Below are 19931 nucleotides of genomic sequence, written 5' to 3' on the forward strand. Positions count from 1 at the left end.
CAAAAACAAAATGTACCTCAACCACAAACAATTGTTTAAGATATGAATTTCCCATGGTATTTTTCAGTTCTTTGAATCACGGTTGATTGTTAGGAATAAGAATTTTGTGGTCTGGCCCAAAACCTCGGTGAAATAATGAAAAAGTGTGGTTGGCCCTCGCTTGCTTGCTTTCTAATTGGAAGGAGCTCATTGCTCTATATAGGCTGATGTTATGCTTCATAGGTTGACTTGGCCAATCCTGGCCCTTAATTACCTTTCCTTGCACTTAAAAACAAGAAACAAGTCTCTTAATGCAGACTGGAGATGCTTTTCCTCTTTCCCTGCCTCCCATGAACAGTCTAGATATCCAGATACTCGTGACCTACTATTCTTCTTTGTTCTAGCAACTGATTACTTCCCACAACCCCAACATACCTCACAAATGTCCTTCAGATGCTTGATATAGTGGCGCTCTGTGCTCATGATTTCATTGATTACATTGGCTCTCATCTGGTCTCGGTTCTGAAGAGTTCTGCCGAGACAGAGGCAGTCGGCGCTTGGATCCAAATGGCCATTCTGTACTTCGCTGGTTCCTTCCTCTACTCCGTCTTCTTGGTTCACCCACAGCTGTGAGGAAGAAGAGGGAATGGCAATATGTTTATTAGTAAAAGTATTAGGAGCCTAACTAATAAAAACAGACATGGCAACAATACGAAATTATAGAGAGGGATGTTGAAGAAGAAAAATAGGGAGGAAACTTTTAGCTTTCAACCGAGCTTTTCCTCTTAAATGTGGGACCCACCATAGTCATCCATGCCTGCATTCATTCTCGGCAAGACTCTTGCAGTGTACACTATCTGTGTCTGATCTAGAACACCACCTGAAATCTGCAGCTAGTGCAGAAAGCTCTTCCTGTCCTGCTGAGAAGAGAAAGCTAGTGGGAGCATATTCCACTGTACCCCATGCTCTGCATGTGATGTCACTCCAGGTGCAAGGAACATTCAAGGTGCTGATTATTAACTGCAGAGGTTCCAATTACAATAGATAGACAGATTTAAATTCATCCCTGCACCAATGCAGAGCACAGCACAAGGAGTGAAGGGGACAGCATATCCCTTCCCTATCCCGAGGCTGACAGTAAATGGGGAGCAGTTCAGCTGGTTACGGCAAGGATTAGGGCTGCCCTACACTGCACTGAGATAGCCCATATTAGCTATGTGGCTGCAGGTAAATAACTAGAAACCCAGCCACACTTCCTCCTGCCTCCAGCACATCCACTATGTCAGTGGCTCCTGCGTGAGGAGCAAAGACACATAGTGGCCAGCCCTGCACCTAGCAGAAAAGCTTCCTGTATCATCCCTGCAGGACCTTACAGCCCCTCTGAAGCCATCTTTTGCACCAGCATAGCTGGCTCAAAATGCCTGAAGCACAGAACTGAATTCCCTCAATAAAGAGATAAATTTTAAGTCAGGTCAGTTTTGACCCCAAACATAAAATAATAATCATTTAATAAAATGAAGATGATGGGATCTAATTAACACTGTAAAGGTCAGTGAACCAAAACAAACCCATAGATAGAATCAATCCACTTTAAACAAATACTTGTTTCAAGTGTATACCATTAAACCTCCTGTGTCTCAAACAACCCCAGTTGGGCTCTGCTGTGAAAAGAATAAATCTTTTGAAGGAGGGATAAGCTGTTTGCTTTCGCCATAGGAGATTGATTTGAAAAGGGCAAAGTATGTCTGGTTTAGAAATCTGAAAGTATCTGAACTTCAGTTCAGTCTAAACCCTGATGGGACATTGAGGTTTACATAAACGTTATAGCATATGATGTCTGAATGAATATTGATTTTCATTCCACTGCAGTTTCCTCTGATCCTTATGTTTCTCATGAAAAGCCTTTCTCAGCCACTCAGAGTGCCCTACCTTAACATCAAGAAATTCTGTTGTGTGAATTGCACCATGGTCCATAGCCAATTCCTGGGATGAACAGAAATTCTGAAAATTGTTTGTGGAATGAGGATGAGTTTGGATTGGTTGGTGAACATTCTCAAAGGGTTTGGATTGGCTAGTGAACATTCTAAAGTTGTATCACTTGCAAAAAAACAATAAATAAGGGTTGCTATGTTCTCAAATAGTAAACTTTCCTTTCACCACCAAGTAAATATAATGTGCAGTGATCTTCCAGAATAAAAAAATATATCTGGATACTAGCTAATTCTTATGTCTTAGGAAAACCTCAGAGTGCTCGCAAGTATATGAATTTTATTGCTAATAAAAACCCTCCATTTGTTACGTTTGGCATAAAATAGAAACTGGGTAAAAGGCACTATTAACTAGAGCTGAGCGAATAATGGATTTTGGTTCAGAGGCCTACACACTGGACCTAGAAATTTACCTTAGTTGTAAGCTCAATTGTAAAAAGTCTATAAAAGTTCATAAAATCTTACAATGACCTGTAACCAATGTTAATAAAAAGTTAATAATAACATAAAGTAAGTCAAGTTGCTTCCAATAATGAATGTTATAAACAGGTGAAAAGAACCAGATAGAGAGACTAAATTACTCCAAACAAAAAAGGCCAAGCTGATATAATTCAAGGACTATGTTGAAACCATGCTTGGTTTAAAAAAAAAAAAGAAGAAGAAAAAGGAGATGTGGAACCAGAAATGAATGAGCTAAAACTGGTGTCTCATATATTAGGCCTAACTGGTGGACAAAATAATGAGGCGATGGGCTATTCTGGCTATTACTCCCATTGTCGGTCCTTAAAGAAACAGATTTGGGGGAAGAATATAGAAGAACAGATGGAGAGGAAGAACAGACAGAAAAAAAAAAGAATGGACAGAGGCGACTGGCGCAAGCTTCACCATCATGGCTGCCACCCCCTCAGCCCCATTTCCTGGGACTCTGGGCCTTTGTTTCCCTAATCCTCAGGGACGTCCTAACCAGACAGATCTAAAGAGAGAAGGAGGCAGATGACAGTGCTACACCTACCAGCTCCAGCTGAACCCAACCATCACCTAAGATGAAACAGGACTGGACTGTAACAATAGCAGCAAAAACAACAGCTCCAGCCCATTTTAACTAACTTCTTCTCTTTTACCCAATCAGACAGTTATTACCATCTTTGATACCATCTAAGAGACTGTCCAACAAGGGGGTTTTTCCTTCTAAAACTCTCTCCAGCTAAAGGGAACAAAGGATCTTGTTAAAATTAAAGCCTTACTTAATACTGCACATTTCAAATGCTTTAACTCTTTTTCCTTCTTTTCTGTATCTTTAATAACAGTGCTAAAGGATATTTAATGGTGTGTTTTCCATGGCACTAAGAAGGCTAAGGTCTCTATATACCAAACTGTGGACCTTATTAAACACTATTTAATGTTGGACACTGACTGCGTTATGTCAACACCTTTGGCTCATACATTCCATCTCAATTAATACAACAGACCAAACCGTAAGTTAAACTAAAATGAATCTGGATTGATTTGAATGGAAACACATTTTTCATGTTCTAAGGATTAAAAAAAATTTTTAACAGAAAGTTGTTTATAAATAAATATATTTTCCTTTCCAGTGCCTCAAAATAAAACATTGCTCTATTGAGAACCTGTAAGTAAATCTTCCTATAAATATGAAACTGACTTCATGAATACTCATTGTCCAAACTGAAAGAAGACACAAAATAAACAAAAAGCATAAAGAGTGAAGATAAAATTTCATTTTTTATTATTCTCTCAGCTTTAATAGCCTAAATATTTATGTGTAAGAAATTTTGTTTCCAATATATGATTTTTAAATTGACTGTCCCTTTAAATGGCTAAAAGGGGAGGAGGGGGAAGACAACACAACCTTTTTTTCTAGATTTTTTTCTGTTTTTCTAACTGATGATTACATTTAGCTACACAACATATCTTTTATCACAGCTCCAGTGTTTTGTCTTCCTACAGTGAGCTTTAAAGGTCAAGGAACTGGAGATTTTGGAGAAAATCCACCTCTTTATAAGCACTTCTAATGATATAGTAAACACAAAAGAATAAAAATGTTCTTTTCAACAATAAGGGGAAAATTATTCTTCCCGCTACACATGCCAGATATCTCAACCACAGAGTAGATGATAGAGATCTTCCTCATGGATAAGAGATTGCAGGAACACAAAAGAGAATTGTGCTGTATGGAAGTGAACCACATCACAGAGAGCCACATGGCAGATAAGAGAACTGAAACATGCAATAGAGAGCCTCACTTATCACCATTTATGGAGCTAAATTACTTTTTGCACATAATCTGGGCTGTGACAGCTGACCGGTCATTTTCATTTTTGTTTCTAGTCAGTTTCAATTTCTAATTCTCAGGCACTGGGATATCAAAGGGATGACTGTGGTCCAAATGCCTGGGCAGACAGACAAATGTTGGGTAGTTCAGATGGCTGGAAAGGAATGTTTACAATAAAGCAAATAAAAATACATAATCCCAGTTTTAGTTACTGTTTTAAAACAATTAAAGAATTTGGTGTATTTTAAGGGTTTTTAATACACTTCAGTAAATTGTGGGGCTATACCAATATGACAGGCACACCTTTTTAAAAAATGCTAGTAATACCTTCCAGTTATACACAACTTCATCATGTGCCCACTAAGGTCAATGGAAACATTCCCTTTGATTTCAGTGAGAGCAGAATTGAGCCCATAGAGAGCTGTATCCATGAATCATAAAGCACTTTACAAACACAAAACTAACTATGAGGGAGGCAGTATGGTCTAATGGATAAGGCACTGAACCATGACTCAGAGGAAATGGCCTAGTGGGTGACCTTGGGCAAGTCCCCATCTGTAAAAAGGGGATAACGACACCTCCTTTATAAAGCGCTTTGAGATCAAAAGCTAGGTATTAGAGAAGCTAGGAATTATTATGAAGCAAGCGCAGTAGGCTGGACTGCCTGTTACATCGTGCCTGACTGCACAGAGAAATACACGGGAGTCAGAACCCCTCTTTTGCCCTTGTGTGGGCTACTCAGAACTAAGAAAATTGCAATGCATCCTCTAACCCCTGATTCCTCGGCACAGAGTCTCAGAGGCACAACGCCTCCCAGGGCTGTGTTTGGGAGGATGAACCTTGCACACCATCTCTTGTGCCTAAAGACACAATCTAGCCCAGTGTTATTATAATCACTTTATATTTGAGGGAAACCAAAGCTGAGACCTTATTCCTGAGTGATCCTGGCCAATCCGGGAATAGAATCCAGGTGTCCTGACTGTTCTAATCATCCTACCAACCACATCCCCTCACCGATGTCCCCTCCCCAGTACTGCAGATTTTCCTAACATTGCCTTGTGATGCCGTCGTTATTACAGCACTTCAGGATGACGGAGGCACTTGGGGAACTTGGGAGTCTAGAAAGTGAAGTGAAAACAAAAGCAACCTCTCCCCTCTCAAAACACCACCTTGTTCTTTTGTTATATAAGGAAACCATCTACTGACTACTAATGCTTTGTACTTTTCCCCATGACAATACAGCTGAGAGTCAGTTTAATGTCTTGTGTGATGGAGCAGAAATGAAACACAGTGAATACCGCTGTCAGTTCCTGTTTTTTATGTTCTAGTGCATCTAAGGTGGACCGGGAGAATATGGCCGCAGAACTGTCGCACACTTCCATTGCAATAATGATTCCAGCAGCGGCGATGCCAGGGTCAAATATAATAGTTATTGCAAAGGGCTAATGTGCATTTACCTGGCAGAACTCATCAGCAAGCCCTATGTTAGGAACTTAGGAAGCAATGTAAGTCCAAGTCATAACTGGGCCGTATAATTACCATAGGAGAACTCTGCCACAGTGGAGGCTGCTGGAAAGATGGACTTGAATCAGTCCATCTCCTGGTAAACTTGGCCATGTCCTGTTTCCCACCCACTCTTTGGGCTGTGAGGGTTCCTGGCAGAGAGGAGCTAATAACTTCCTTGGCCAGGGGCATTTTGCAGGATTTCTGCCAAATGAACAGAATTGGAAAATTGGGTTGACACCCTTCGTTCCCTCTGTCTGGGTGCCTGATGCATTGGATTGGAGCTGTAGTAGAAGATGCAGAATTCAGATACATAAAGCATCCTTCCCAGCACCTGAAAATGGGATAAGAAAAACTGCCCCTGAGCTGAGTCTGCAAGGACAACTGACAGCCAGTCATCTAGCATAGTTCTCCACAGTGGGGCTATTCCTCCAGCAATAGCAACAGTGCATCCCCCTCTGTAAGAGCTCTTTATAGAGATTGGACGGAGCAATGCTGTACACACTCACGCAGAGTAATGTGCTACTCTGAAAAATATACCACCGTGTGCAGTTTCTGAATAACTTTGACATGAGGGGTTGGCTTTCAAAGTGTTCTCTGGGGGCCATTTTAGCTATATCGATGCTACTGATTTTCCTGGGGATGGGAAAATTGTGCTTTAAAGGCCCAGGGGTCATGCTTGAAATAGAAATGGGGCTAGAACAAAGAGCTGCACTGGGCTGCTACTGGGAGAGAAATCCTAGTGACGGGATCATCCCAGCGATGGGCTCATCACTATTCAAACCCAAATACACCTTAAAAATCAAACAGGGCAAATGTTCATATTAACCCCCTGCTCATATCAGCTAAAGTTCAAAGTCTCTCCTCATCCTATCTTTTTCCCATCATTAAAGTGCTTCTTGCAGGTCAACAAATTCAGGCTGCCACAGTCTCCGTACCAGATTGGGACCCCACTGTTGCCAATCTCATGATGCTATTTGCAATAGTCAGTGTTTTTCTTAAAGTGCCAGCTCTTGGAGTCAGGTGATCATATGAGAATCTCAGCTGTCATTAAAAAACAAAAAAAGGTAATTTTCTGATCCTTGTGGTTTTAGAATAAATAGTGGAAGAATCCGAAAGGCAAATAAGAACCCAGAATTTACTTTTTAAAATTCTCATGATGTTTAAGCAAATCTTGTGATTTTGGAGGCCTAAGTCCTGGGGTCTGAATGCTTGGCGTTCACAATACCGGAACCCTTGTGTGGACAGGCTTTTTTCCCTTTTAATATAGATTTTCATTTATCATACACAGACTCAGTACTTGTTAGCGGGAAAGTACTGCCTCTTTGAGGTAGTGTTTAGTCTCCCCATATTAGTGGGTGGGGCTCGAGCGAGGACTGTTTTATATTGTTAAGAGGAACCCCTAAATATTTTTTGCTGCCGGCATCACCTGGGGTTACATCCCATTGACTCCAGCTGTAGCAGGACTGGACCCATATCATTTGTTTACAAAGGAGATGGAAGTTTTTAATGTGGATTTTAAAAGGAACTGGAAACACTCCAGTGAGCTCCTTTTTCCAGCTTCATCTGTGATCTCCATCCTCCGCGAGCCATGCTTCCTTGTAGCCCCCACTGCATGGGCCCTGCGCTTGAGTGCCTTTCATGCAAACAAGGAGATCTGAATACAATTCCACCTGTCATAACTCCCACTCCTGTGATCATAGGAGGTCTCTCCAGGCTGCCCTCCTCTGTTATCATAAGGAATTTGGGCCAGTGGCCAGGATCAGGACCAAAGCTTGGATCACCAGCCTGGGTTGCTGTACCCAGCACTATTTTATCCTATGAAAAAATAGCAGCAGCAGCCCAGGACACATCAGCTGCCCTATAATAATAAACCAGCATGCAGTGCTTTCATAAATAACCCCACCCTAGGAAAACAATGAGCAAAGCACTTACCCTAAAGTAATCAGTTCGCATGCACAACACCATTATTTTAAAGATGCATGTTGCCCCAATAAGTTTCAGCTACAGACCAATTTCTAACACTTGCTATTAAAAGAATCCAAAGAAAAACTATGGACAAAATTTCACAATATTTCACCTAAACCATATGCTATATAGAAAGGATATTTTACCTGAACGTACACTAAGAGCTGATGGCCTCCAAGCAGTTAGAGTGCATGATAAAACAAATGTATGATCAGCCATCTGGATTATTAATCACCTTCCATTAGAGAATTGCAATGGCAGAAATAACAGATAAAATGTGTCATCTTGGATTTGAACCCACAATTAAGTAATATGGTGGATTAACGATGCCAGCAGGTCCTTTCAAAGAGTTATTGCCATTTCACTGCACCAGCCCGCACCAGTGACCCTACAGTAACTACCAGTGTGAATGGCCCAACCTTTACTAAAAACTGCATTACAGCGAAGTAGCATCTCAGCTCAGCGCTCATTGGCAACACAACAATCACAAGCTATTGTATGATACGCCAGGAACCCTACATCAATAAAGTGCTGTATGCAGCCCCAGGACTAACAGGTATACCTTACAATCCTCTAGCTGCAGGTATGAGCTCTATTCCTCATGCCAAAAGCTTGTGGTTAGCCAACATCGTGACCATGCTGTCTGTGTGTCTGTCTGCAGCCACCCATGACATATTGCTACATGTACCCCATTTTGGATCCTGCTGTACTAAAATGATTGTCTTTGTTATGCCTTATTTGTATTCGAGTAGTGCCAAGAACCCCCAGTCAAGGGGCTCCGTGGGCAAAGCATTGGTGAGACAAACAACAAAGAGAGTCTTTTCCCAGACTCTGCACCCTGTAAACAAGAGCACCTAGCTATACCCTACTCCGGGTACACAACTCCCTACAAAAACAATGCACTCTCCTCAACCGATCCAATATAAATCACTGGGGCAAGAAGATGCTGTTTGGGAAGAAGCCATTGATGGTAGGGGCAGAATAGAAGTAAGAGTCCTTTCATGATTGTTGTTCCCCTCTCCCCTGGCTGTGACAGAGGAGGTGAGAACCTGGCAAGAAATACACTGTGTGGCATGGCAGCTGGTGGGGCTGCAGGCAGGCACCTGCACGCTCGCTCCGCTCCCCACTGGTGCATCGTACTTCCACAATGAGAATCGGAGACACTGGCTGGGGTGTCACAGCGCCGTGCTTTGCTGTGGGAGGAGTGGGAAGAAAGAGAAGCACCTTTTCCTGCTTCCCCTTTAAGAAGGAAAAATTGGGACACTTGATAGTAAAGGGCAGGGTGCAAGAAAGCAGCATTTATCCCTCTGTGACCCTTCGCTGTTCTCTTCTAGTCCCGTCCCCACTCCCATCACGCTCGTACTTCGCAGTCTGCACCCCCTCGTCCCCAAGGGACTCCACTCCCCCCTGCTCCAATACTGCCAGTCTCACTCTCCACTCAGTGCCTCCCAATCCCCCTCAGCTCTCTTCAGCACAACCCCCCTCCACACACACCTATTCCCGCAAGCCAAGAACCCACCCCTTTCCCATGTAACCTTTCTACCGCTCAGAATCACCTCCCTCAGCTCTGAACTTTTGCCCACCCACCACATGCAGGCTCAGAAACCTTCCCTTCCCTCCCCCCGTCCGTCAGCCTCAGAAAACCCATCCCCAGGCTCAGCCCCCCTGAGCTCAGAAACACCCCCTATTTCCTTCTGGGACTGAAAGAGCAAGAGCAGACAGCAGGGAGCAGGTGCAAACAACTCCATTGCATCTGGGGGGATAAACAAACATAGCCTCCAAAGAAGCTTGTATTCCTCCTCCTGCTCCCTGCAGTCTATAGGCCTGACTCAAAGCCTGCTGAAGTCAATGGCAAGTCCTTTGTTGACTTCAGTGGGCTGTGGATCTGGCCATCTGTGCTGCAGATAACCTCGTGGCAGCCGGCTGTATTGCAGCTGCCAAGGTTTGCAGGATTTCCAACTGCAGCAGGAATCTCCAGAGGCAGCAGGTGTTATGACTCCCTGAAGTACATCAGACACACTAACGCTTATTTGTTACATTATTAGGGAGGCTTAGCCCCTATTTCCTAAAACCAGCGGCCCCTGGTGTGTGGTGTTATGATGGCGAGAAAGCTGTTACAGAGGTCAGGTCTACACTACAGACCTATATCGGTACAAATATGTTGCTCAGGGGTGTGAAAAATCCACACCCCTGAGTGACACAGTTATACCGACCTAACCCTCATGTAGACGGCGCTATGTCGATGGGAAAGCAATTCCTATGAACATAGCCACCACCTCTCTGGGAGGTGGATTAACTACGCCAACGGGAGAAGCTCCCCCGTCAGCTGTGCCGCTGTAGCACATGAAGACATGTAGTACATGAAGACAAGCCCTCAGTTAACTGCACACACGTAGCTATGCGAAGCAGGGCACTGCAGAGATGCAGGAGCCAGTGAGACAGGGGCAATAAAGTTCCCACTTTATGAAGCAAAACTTGGATCTTGCCTCCCAGCCAAGGTAGGTGCCTAGGAGATGGGATGGAATGCATTGGCTTATGCATCTTGGACTCGATTCTAAGACCAGTCTCAATCCAACCTCCATTTTTTTGTGCTTGCAAAATTACTGGCACAAATAAGCAAGGGCACATATACCTATATGTGATCCTTGTATCCGACTGAGCCCACAATCAGGTACTGAAATGACCAAGTGGCATTAATTGCACTGGCAATTATTTGTACCCACATTATGCGGATGCTGAAAGGCAGACTGGCTTTTAAAAGTCCATCGTTATCTCTCTGTCTGTAATGCAGCCTGTCCCTATGGTACCTTGGTGCCATTCACTCTGTATATGACTATCTCTAGCACTATTGTTATGCTGGATTTGCCATGGGAGAGAGGATTGAAATCTCCTTTACAAAGTGCTGGTTCAGCAGTACAGATCATTTTATTTAAGCACCCTTAATGTTGCACTTTCAGCAGGTGAGTACTGCTTCAATGCCATTCCTCTTCCTCTGCCCTCTAAAAACCTCACCCAGGCATCACAGTGGCCGGTGCTAAATTAATGGTAATAGTATAATAAAAGACTGGAGATTCGTTGACTATCCTGTTAAGATGCCCACACACAACAATGCTCAGTCCTAAAAAAAATGCAGGATGAGAAAGCCAGCAAGACGTGGCCCTTGGAATGATGTGTGTGCAATAGAAAGGAGAATCACAACTCCCATTAATGAAAGTTAAACACCCCTACCAAATAGAGCATATGAGCTGTTAAGCACTTAGACAAGACATTGGTTTAGAATCTCTCTATAAACAGTATTTTAAACGCTTGCAAAGATTTATCTAGCACCTCCTCGCCACAAGAAGCGAAGTAATGTGAGTCCAAGGTAGGGTTTCAGTAAGTACATCAGCCTAGAACTGCAACAGTCAGGCAAACCTTGAGAATGAAAAGAAGGAACAATGGCTATGAATGCACCTTCCCACACACACACACAGCAAAAACACAGGAAAATGATCATATAGAATCTACACACACTCCTGGTTCAAGGCTTCAAGAGAAGCACAATTCCCTACCTTCCACCTTAAGGTCCCGGACACGTAGGAAGGACTAGTAAATCCTTCTTGACCCCTGATCTGCCAATTAGTTTAACCTCATGAATATGAGCAAAAATCACTGCTGTTCAGGGGCTGGGAAATACATCCCTGTGACTCACCCACAGAATTAAGGGCACATTTATAAATAAACAAATTCTTCTTCCCTGCACCACCACAAGTGCATTGAGCTGCAGTGCTTCAGCTGTTTGTCTCTAGGCTGAGATTCACGGCGATAAGCATTAGGGTTTTCTCATCTGTGGAATTTGCTTCTATGGGAAATGTCTAAGCACAAACCTGGCCACATTTAGTTCATCCGTTTGTGCATGAGTCCTGCCTGAGCTTGGTATGTAGCATTAAAGAGATCCAAAATTTGGATGTGGAGTTTGTGGGTTTGATTTGGACCCGCCTCAGTTTGGAGAAACCCTACTGTATGGTGATCATCAGCTTTCTAGTTCCTGGGTGTTTGTAGAGTGGACATTATCCTATATTAGAAATTGCTCCCTACAAATAGTAACCTTTTGAGTTCACAAATGTGATTCTGGACGCACCTTCACATGGGAAGCCATTCACAGAACATGATGTGAATGCAGCAAAAAGCTAACTAGCATATATACAATTCTAGAAATGTTATAACAGAAGCAACACCTCCATCTCAAAGAGTTAAGCACCCCCAATGTCAGATGGTATCTCAACTATAAACCTATGGACTCCATTGGTAAAATTCCTGCCACTTTTCCAAACTTAACTCCCACTATGTCAGATCTCAGTCAGTCCATGTGATGTTCATTTGACAGTCTGCAGCTAATACAGGGCTGACACTGGCACCCTGGCCAATCACTTCTGTACTGTTTCCTGGAATGTTCACTTGACAGTGTGCAGTTAACTACAAGGTAGATATTTCGATCTGACCCAAACCAAACTCTCTATCTAGCCTTCAACCTGAAGAAGGCCAGAGCACTCATCCGCTTCTCTAAAGATTAAAGTGCTTTCAGTAGCCTCTTTTCTCCATGAGTTAGTGGCAGAACAGGATAGTTTCCTATAGGAAACCATCCACCATGGTACATCATGCTACATGCCCTCCTGTCCTTTGCCTCTTACCCCTACAACTCCCTGTTCCCAACATCTAGTTTATTTCCTTGAAAACGTTTATGCTCTCCCAAACTTCACAGCCTCTCCCTGTCATTCCTTCCTATCTCCCTCCCTCCTTCCAGGTTGGCCCCAAGTCACAATCGGAGAATTTAAAATAAAGGCAAGTTTTGTGCATAGGAACAGGTACACACGCTAATCCAGCAGATGCAGTTTAGAAGTCCCAGGTACAGTATTTATGTTCATAAACCCTTCACGTTTATGTACATAAACATACAGTAGGAAGTGCGAATGAATCTGTAGGTTAGAATTATTCCCTTTGCACTTGCAAATGTGAATTTTTCCTACAGTCACATTTTGTGGGTGCCAAATATTATGCAAAAGGCTGTTCCCATGAACTGACTGAAGGCAGGAAGTACCTGAATTCTCCCTGGAAATTAGATTTTTCCAGCTTGGTTTTGCAGCTAGCAGAGATTCAGATGCTTCTGATAAGGATCCAAACTTCTGGGTGCATATTTATAAAGAAATTCCCAAACATGAGGTTTCCCTGCCTCTAGTTGCCTCACCGTATCTATCTGTGAAATTCCTTCATTCTAAAGTAATGTTTTCATGGGACTGTGTTTTAAGTTCTCTGATCCATCTTGTCCGCTGTAATATGATCTGGGATTGTATTTGTCTTACTATTTTTGATCCTTTGCTGGACTCTATATTGCTTTGTTTCCTCCTATAATTATTTAATAAAAATGTGGACATAAAAGGTGGTGCAAATATTTGACATGTAAATAAATGCAGGACAGCTCTAGCCAACCCACGGAGTTTGGTGCAGTCATATACAAAGAGTAGGACTCAAAATAAAGAGAAGAACACAGTCCCTTTGTGACAATAAAGTACTTAGTTTGATATAAAGTACACAGTGGAGAAAGAAGATGGCAGGGAAAGAACAGCTAAAATCTCCACTGATTAGTTTCTTGATGAATCCCTGAAGGAGCATGCAGCTTGACCCACAAATTCTCATGAACTTTTACAGTGCAGGGCTTGACCTGCAAGTGAGTGAGGGGCTCTGACAGACACTACCTCTGAAGACCACCGGAGCCACAGCAGCCATCTGGTGAGAATCATACCTGAGGGTTTTCTTGGTAAGTAAAAGGGGGAAAAGGGAATCTGACGACTAGAAATGCAGAGGCAAGAAAGGTTAGCGGTAACCTCAGCCAATGGAGAAGAGGAGAACATGAGCTCAAAAGGCAGTTGTTCTCGCTGTTGATAATCCAAGACAGGGTGGCTTGGTTCGTGGTAGCTGGATGTACTGTGTAGAAGAGGCATCACTGCTTTGTCGAACAAAGTGTTTGAACTTCCCTTTCAGCTGTCCATGCAGCACTTGGGATGCACTGTAGCAAGCCTCTATTTGAAACATCTAGTATCCATTGTAAAGTATTCATTAGCACAGTCGGGGCAGCAGTAAGGATTCCGCCTTCTCTTCCGCCTTGTCAGGAGTCTATCATTCAGTCCCAGGGAGCACGGGCGTGCACAAGGGGGGGCAAGCAGGGGGATGGCCCCCCCAATAACCATCAGGGGCACAGAACTGCTCCAGCCTTAGGAGTGAGGGGGAGAGTGAGCTCCTGCCGGGGCTGGGGAGCAGAGCAAGCACTGGTGGGGGCAGGGGAGAGCGACCTCCTACCAAGCAAAGGGGAGGAGGGAAGAGTGAGCTCCCGTGGGGAAGGGAGGAAGGGGGCACAGAACATGCCCTTCCAAAAGGGGTCAAATTTAAATTCCTGCACACGCCCCTGGCAGGGAGTGATTGTGAGCTCCAACCCAGCTGAGTACTTGTCTCACAGATGGAAGATTTGATCCTGCTCCCAGTGAAGTTAAGGGGTGAACTGATTTCAGCGCAGGCAAGTACAGGCCAAGAAGCTGTGACATTAGCCAACACAGGCAATGAACTCACATGTAAAGACCAACACTTCTCTAGACACAAGAATGCTCCCTGAACTACTGTTAATGCATCTTATTAAGCCCCAGAATTTTGGATTCATTTAACTGATCTCCTTTGTCTTTATTGTCTTCTAAAATCAGCTTCATACCTTTAGGACAGCACTAGGATAGGAGAATTGTTGAGAGGCTACTGACCCAAATGATCAAGTAATTTAAGCCCTACATTAAATGGTTTTGTTTATTTGTGTTAAAAAAAATGTAGGGTCACCAGTGACAGGGCTGTTTACAAAATGAAACATTTACATAATTAATTGCCAACCCAAACACAAGAGCACTGGTCTAGTGAATGAGAACATGCAAGTGAAACTGACCAGAGTAATTTCATTCTTTATTGAGTGGAATTACAAAAAAAAGAAAAAGTTGGATTTTAAAAATTTGGCCTCTGTAGCCACAAGTTCTCTCATCAACACAGAGATGGGGAATATTTTTCGCAGATATGATCACTATCTTGACAATGCTCAATCTTGCTTCCCTATAAATCAATTTTCAAAACTCCTTTGAAGCTCAGTGAGAGCAAGGTTGAGCCCACAGCGTCCCATTAAACAAAATGAGGGAACGAGGGTTCGTTAGCCTGGTGGTCTAATCATCGTGCTTTGCATTATGGGGTGACCCATGTTTGATTTCCTCTTCTTGGTCGCTTGATTTCAGGTCTGACCAGAGCGAAGAGAGAACCAAGAGCAGCATGCTGAAGTCCCACAGGGGAGAAGGGGTGTGTGGGAGGTAAGTGGGAGGCAAGACTGGTTTCCATGAACAATGGTACCTATACATCAATAAGCAGCACCAGTTCATGGGTTTTATCCAGTCTTCCTTGGCCAGAAGGGTAATTGCAAAACAATGGCACCTCAAAGGCTAAAGAATGTTATGAACATGGGAGAAATGTGAGAAGGAGCCTTGATAAAGCAGGAACCCTCAGAAAAGGAAAAGGCGCCGAGTGGGGGTGAGGAGGGGGAAGGCGGGCAGAGTTGGTGATTTAAGCAGAGAAATAAAACAAAACAGCATCACTGCTGGATACTGCATTGGCTTCATCATATATTGAATATAAAACAGTCTCCCCTCCCACCAACTCTGAGCTTGTCAAATTGACTGAACTGTTAAAAGATGATTTTCCAAGGGGAAAAAAAAATCTTCGTTTTTGCACCACATCCTCTAGGCTTCAAAGGAATAAAATCAATGATCCTGCCTATCCCTCCACCACAAAAGTAAAGAAAGATGGCATGAGAAGAAGAAAAGGGATGAGGTTAACATCTGGCTCCTGACTCCCCGAGGAAGTATTGAGAGATCCCTATTAAAATGGCAGGAGCTGACAATAGCCAGGAAGGTGTCCTATTGTGCCTTTGTTCTTTGAAGACAAAAACAACAATAAAGCTCTGATGTCATTCCTACATATAAAAGGCTTTGCTTTGTTAGGGTGGGTGGTGGTGGGGCACTACTACAGCTGGGTGGATACAGCAAAAATCTGCATCAGTTATAAAACCAAAGACAATGGAAAATGGTCCATATCCCTTGCAAAGATGACTCTTGTGTCTGCTATGGGGAGGTAATGGAGAAGGGTTGCACTGCTGGGATAAACACATGGAACAGCAATGATACAAATACTAGAGCTTGATCCTGCATTCAGTGCACAACCAAACCTCCCCACTGAAGTCAGTGGGAGTTTTCAGTGAGCATAGGATGCAAAATTGGCCTCATGTTTCATATGTGACAGCAACAGCCCCATACAGTGAGATAAGGAAGGGAGAGCCACTCACCCTTACAAAGCTGGCGGGAAACCATCCTTCTTCATCGTCAATCTGACCCCACCACCAGTCCTTGTTGGAAGCATCCAGGACCTTGATAACGTCTCCTGCTTTAAATGCCAACTCCCGGTTGGCCATGGTGACGTGATCCCATACTGCCTCAGCACTTACAATTGAACCACCACTGATCAGCTTTAAAAACAAAACAAGAGACAGTCAGCAAACACTCTGTCCAGGGACACAAACACAACATAAAAACAAAATACTCAGCTAGAATGAAACAATTCCCCCCATTTAATATCATTGTAATTGCCAACCCCCATTTGCACTAATAATATGTTATTCAAACCCTGCAATGATTTAAACAGATAGAATTTTCCATTTCTTAATCGCTATGGGCGTGTCTCTGAGAGGTGCTTAAGTGAACAGTGTTTGCAGGGGCTCAGAAACTCTCAGGATCAGGCCCTACATAAAAAACCAACAAAGACCTCACCCAACCTCTAAGCCACATGTATGCACACACATGCTTTTCGAGGAACTAGGCTTTCATGTATACTTTAGTTAGCACAGTACATGTCTGGATATTCCTATCAATGACCTACTGTAGTTATGGCATGTTGACAAGGAATTTTAGCAATAAAGCAGTCTTTTATATTTTGCTTGGCAAAGTGGTATATTCCCATCTTGATGTGTGAGATTTTGCAGACAATTCCAATTAATGGATGACCACTTCTGTCAAATGTCACAACATGAATTTAGTGCTGGTGCCATCTGGGCAACTATCCTCTATCTACAGAGCAAGTGCAGCATGGGCATTTGGCAGAGCAAACTTTCCCTGCACCATCCTATTGATTTGTCTCAAACCTGACCTGGAGGGAAGATCAGACTCAATGACCCATTGAATCCTTGGTCTGTATGGTGAGAGTGCCAATTTAGTGCTGATTGTGGTGATGGGTTTCATGATCCAAACACCAGTCCACTAGAAACTAGACTGAGACCCCCAAACTCATCTCCCACGGGCCACAATGAGCATGGAGCACTCAATCTCTTTTGAGTTAGGTTAGATTCATATCAGTGACCTAAAGGTGAAAGGTTCTGTTTTCCATTAACAATCTTCTGAGCCATCTAATCCTCCACAACCCCCTGATTAACATTCACAGGAATGAATCATGTCAACCCTAATCCTTGCATGTCTAGATGAGAATAACCCAACCATAACTGGGATTACCCATTGTTTTTCACAATTATGCTCACAGTTTTAAACAGGGTAATAAATTGTGCTTATGCTTTGTTCAGTGAACGAACTCTGCACTGAGCAGTGTCTGGTGACCATGCCAGGAAGGGATAGCTTTACATATGCTAGGTACACAGCTCCTTCTCGGATCACCTCCTCAAACCCTGCACTTTAATTCTGTAGCTTTGAGATGTATTAGATGTAGTTGATATGGGCTTGATTCCAAATCAGTATTTCATCTTGGAAAGCAAGAGACCCAATTCTGCAGCCATTAGGGACTTTCCACATGGCAAGAACTTAACAGTCACAGACATCCACTCAATTTAGGTTAACAATGCAAGACACACAAAAGAAAACAACTCATCATGGAGGCTACATGAAAGCACAGGCGCTCAGAACTATTTGAAGATTCAGACTCCTTTCAGAAGTTCAGCCAATAAATAAAAATTTCCCTGCACAGAAGGAACTTGCAGTAAATCTTCCACTACTATTGCACAGGTTCTCAGTGTATAAGAACATCCAGATCCCCTCATGACTAGATTTGCAGGACTTGTTTTACCCCCATTTCTTAAGTTGACATTCCTCTAAGTAGTGAAGCTTCATAGGTTTGTGAAGAATATTGGTGAGCTTTCAACTCTTCAATTATCACAATCAGTTGTGCACAGAAAACAAATCTAGGTCAGCTTGATACTTAACGCTACTGATCTTCAAAGCATATTGCAAGCACTCACTATTCCTCCCATCTGCAGCAGGGAAGGTAAGATTATTTACTCCCATTTTACAAATGAGTAAATTGAGGTTACATGACATCCCCGAGGCCACAGAAGGAGTCCATTTCAGAGATGTGCTCTGAACTCAGGAGTCCCTGGCTCCATGTCCTGTGCCCAGGCCCTTTGACCGCACCTCTGCCTTTTTCATAAAACCAGTAGGTCACTTATATTTGCAAGTTCTCCCAGTGGTATTGTTAAGTTCCAACATTTTGTGGACCAGTAGCCCTAAATCCTTTAAATACTTGCTAACAAAAGTGACAATTTACATATCCTCAAGTCCCGAGACAAGTGAAGAAAAAATATTCTTTCTACAAATTTGTTTTACAGCCTTTTCTAGAACTCTCTGTAAATTCATCTAAAACAGACTCCTTGGGATCTTACACTACAGAGACAGAGAATGAACTAGGGCCCAGCTTGATAAGGGGACCTATTTAACAAGAAGGTCTTAACGGACTAGCATTGAACCTAATCTACCTATGTAGAAGGCACCTCGACGTGTATTTAACTTACATACAGATGTCATAGCCTGGGCATTTGGTGCAGAGCTCCTTCTGCAAGGTGCAGGTCCAACTGAACTTAATGGGAGTTGAAGTCACTTCATACCACATAGGAGACACTCAGTACATCAGAACAATGGGTTCTGAATTAGCATTATGGTAGTTAGACAAGAATTAGACTGGAAAAATGATACAGGTTATGATGACCAACCCATGGGTCTAGCCTCTCCACAGCATCCTTCTTCCAGGACATGCTCTTGAGAAGCTTTTGAGACAGGTACAGCCAGTCAAATAACTGTTAAATCATTTATTTGATGAATTTCTTAATAGTTTCCTTAAGTACTTAATGAATATTTTTAAATATAATTTGCACAGCTGGAATGCTGGGCTAATAATTCAACCAACCTATTTGCAAATAATTTATTGGATAAATCGTGCAATGTGTTTCAAATAAATTATTTGCCCAGCTCTAGAGAAGGGAATAGGTTCTAGCATAGTACCTCCTTATAACAGCACTTGGCATTTTTCTAACACATCTGAAGATCCCAAAGGCCTTCACAAACATGAATCAGTTAAGTCTCCAATAAGACCTATGATAAATCAAGAAGGAGAATTAGTGCTCTTTGTAGATGGGGCACAGAGAAGTTTAAGTGGAGTGACCAATGTCACACAAGAAGTCAGTGCCAGAATTTGGAATGGAATCTAGATCTCCTAACTACCAAGTCCACGTTTTAACCACATTCCCTCTTTATGTACGTTTGTTGTTTTCATTATGTTTTTCATTGTCTAATTAAATTGTGGATAGTCTCTCTTCAGGACATACTATACAGTCCGTGCTGTGTATTTTATTCATAGCAGTATTGTTAGGTTTTCTAGTGTTAACACCTTAAGAGAAGAAAAACCTACCAGTTACTAATGTGGCTAAGTACCATATCAAATACTAGTTTTCAAGATGATCCAGGAACAGGGCTATTGCACAAATGGCTTAATGCACAAATGCCGCTCTTTCCTGGGCACTGGATCCACACACAAAAATATTCCTTAGCCCAAACTTCAGAGTGATACTGGCAGGGTATAGTAACCTGAGCCTGACACACACAATTCTAACCCTAAGAACTGTGCCATGGTCAGCAGTGGGAGGTGAGAGAGACTCGCTGTGGGGCAGATTAGTAGTGCTGTTTGCAGGACATTTCCTTTCTGTTAGCACTGTAAGCATGTGAAAGATTCTTTCACTAGATGTCAGAGCCCAAATGTGTTTGAAAGGCATTTGTTGATACATGAGGAGAAATGGAAGCCTAAATTCCTTCTCTTTCACT

At 42.8% G+C, this 19931-nt stretch overlaps 1 protein-coding gene across 7 annotated transcripts in view; it reads right to left on the reverse strand.

The window, feature by feature from the left end:
• ARHGEF9 (Cdc42 guanine nucleotide exchange factor 9) overlaps nucleotides 1–19931 on the reverse strand; it is a 249961-nt gene that overhangs the window by 67545 nt on the left and 162485 nt on the right. For all 7 annotated transcript variants that reach the window (XM_067548283.1, XM_067548282.1, XM_067548285.1 and 4 more), the window contains 2 exons: nucleotides 16127–16306; nucleotides 415–606 (listed from right to left, as the gene is read on the reverse strand). In XM_067548283.1, the coding sequence (XP_067404384.1) occupies nucleotides 415–606; nucleotides 16127–16306 (372 nt within the window). The remainder of the gene's footprint in view (nucleotides 1–414; nucleotides 607–16126; nucleotides 16307–19931) is intronic.

Source organism: Emydura macquarii, unplaced genomic scaffold (assembly GCF_026122565.2).
Source record: "Emydura macquarii macquarii isolate MOO-44397 ecotype Brisbane River unplaced genomic scaffold, CSIRO-AGI_Emac_v2 contig_1253, whole genome shotgun sequence".
NCBI lineage: Eukaryota > Metazoa > Chordata > Testudines > Chelidae > Emydura > Emydura macquarii.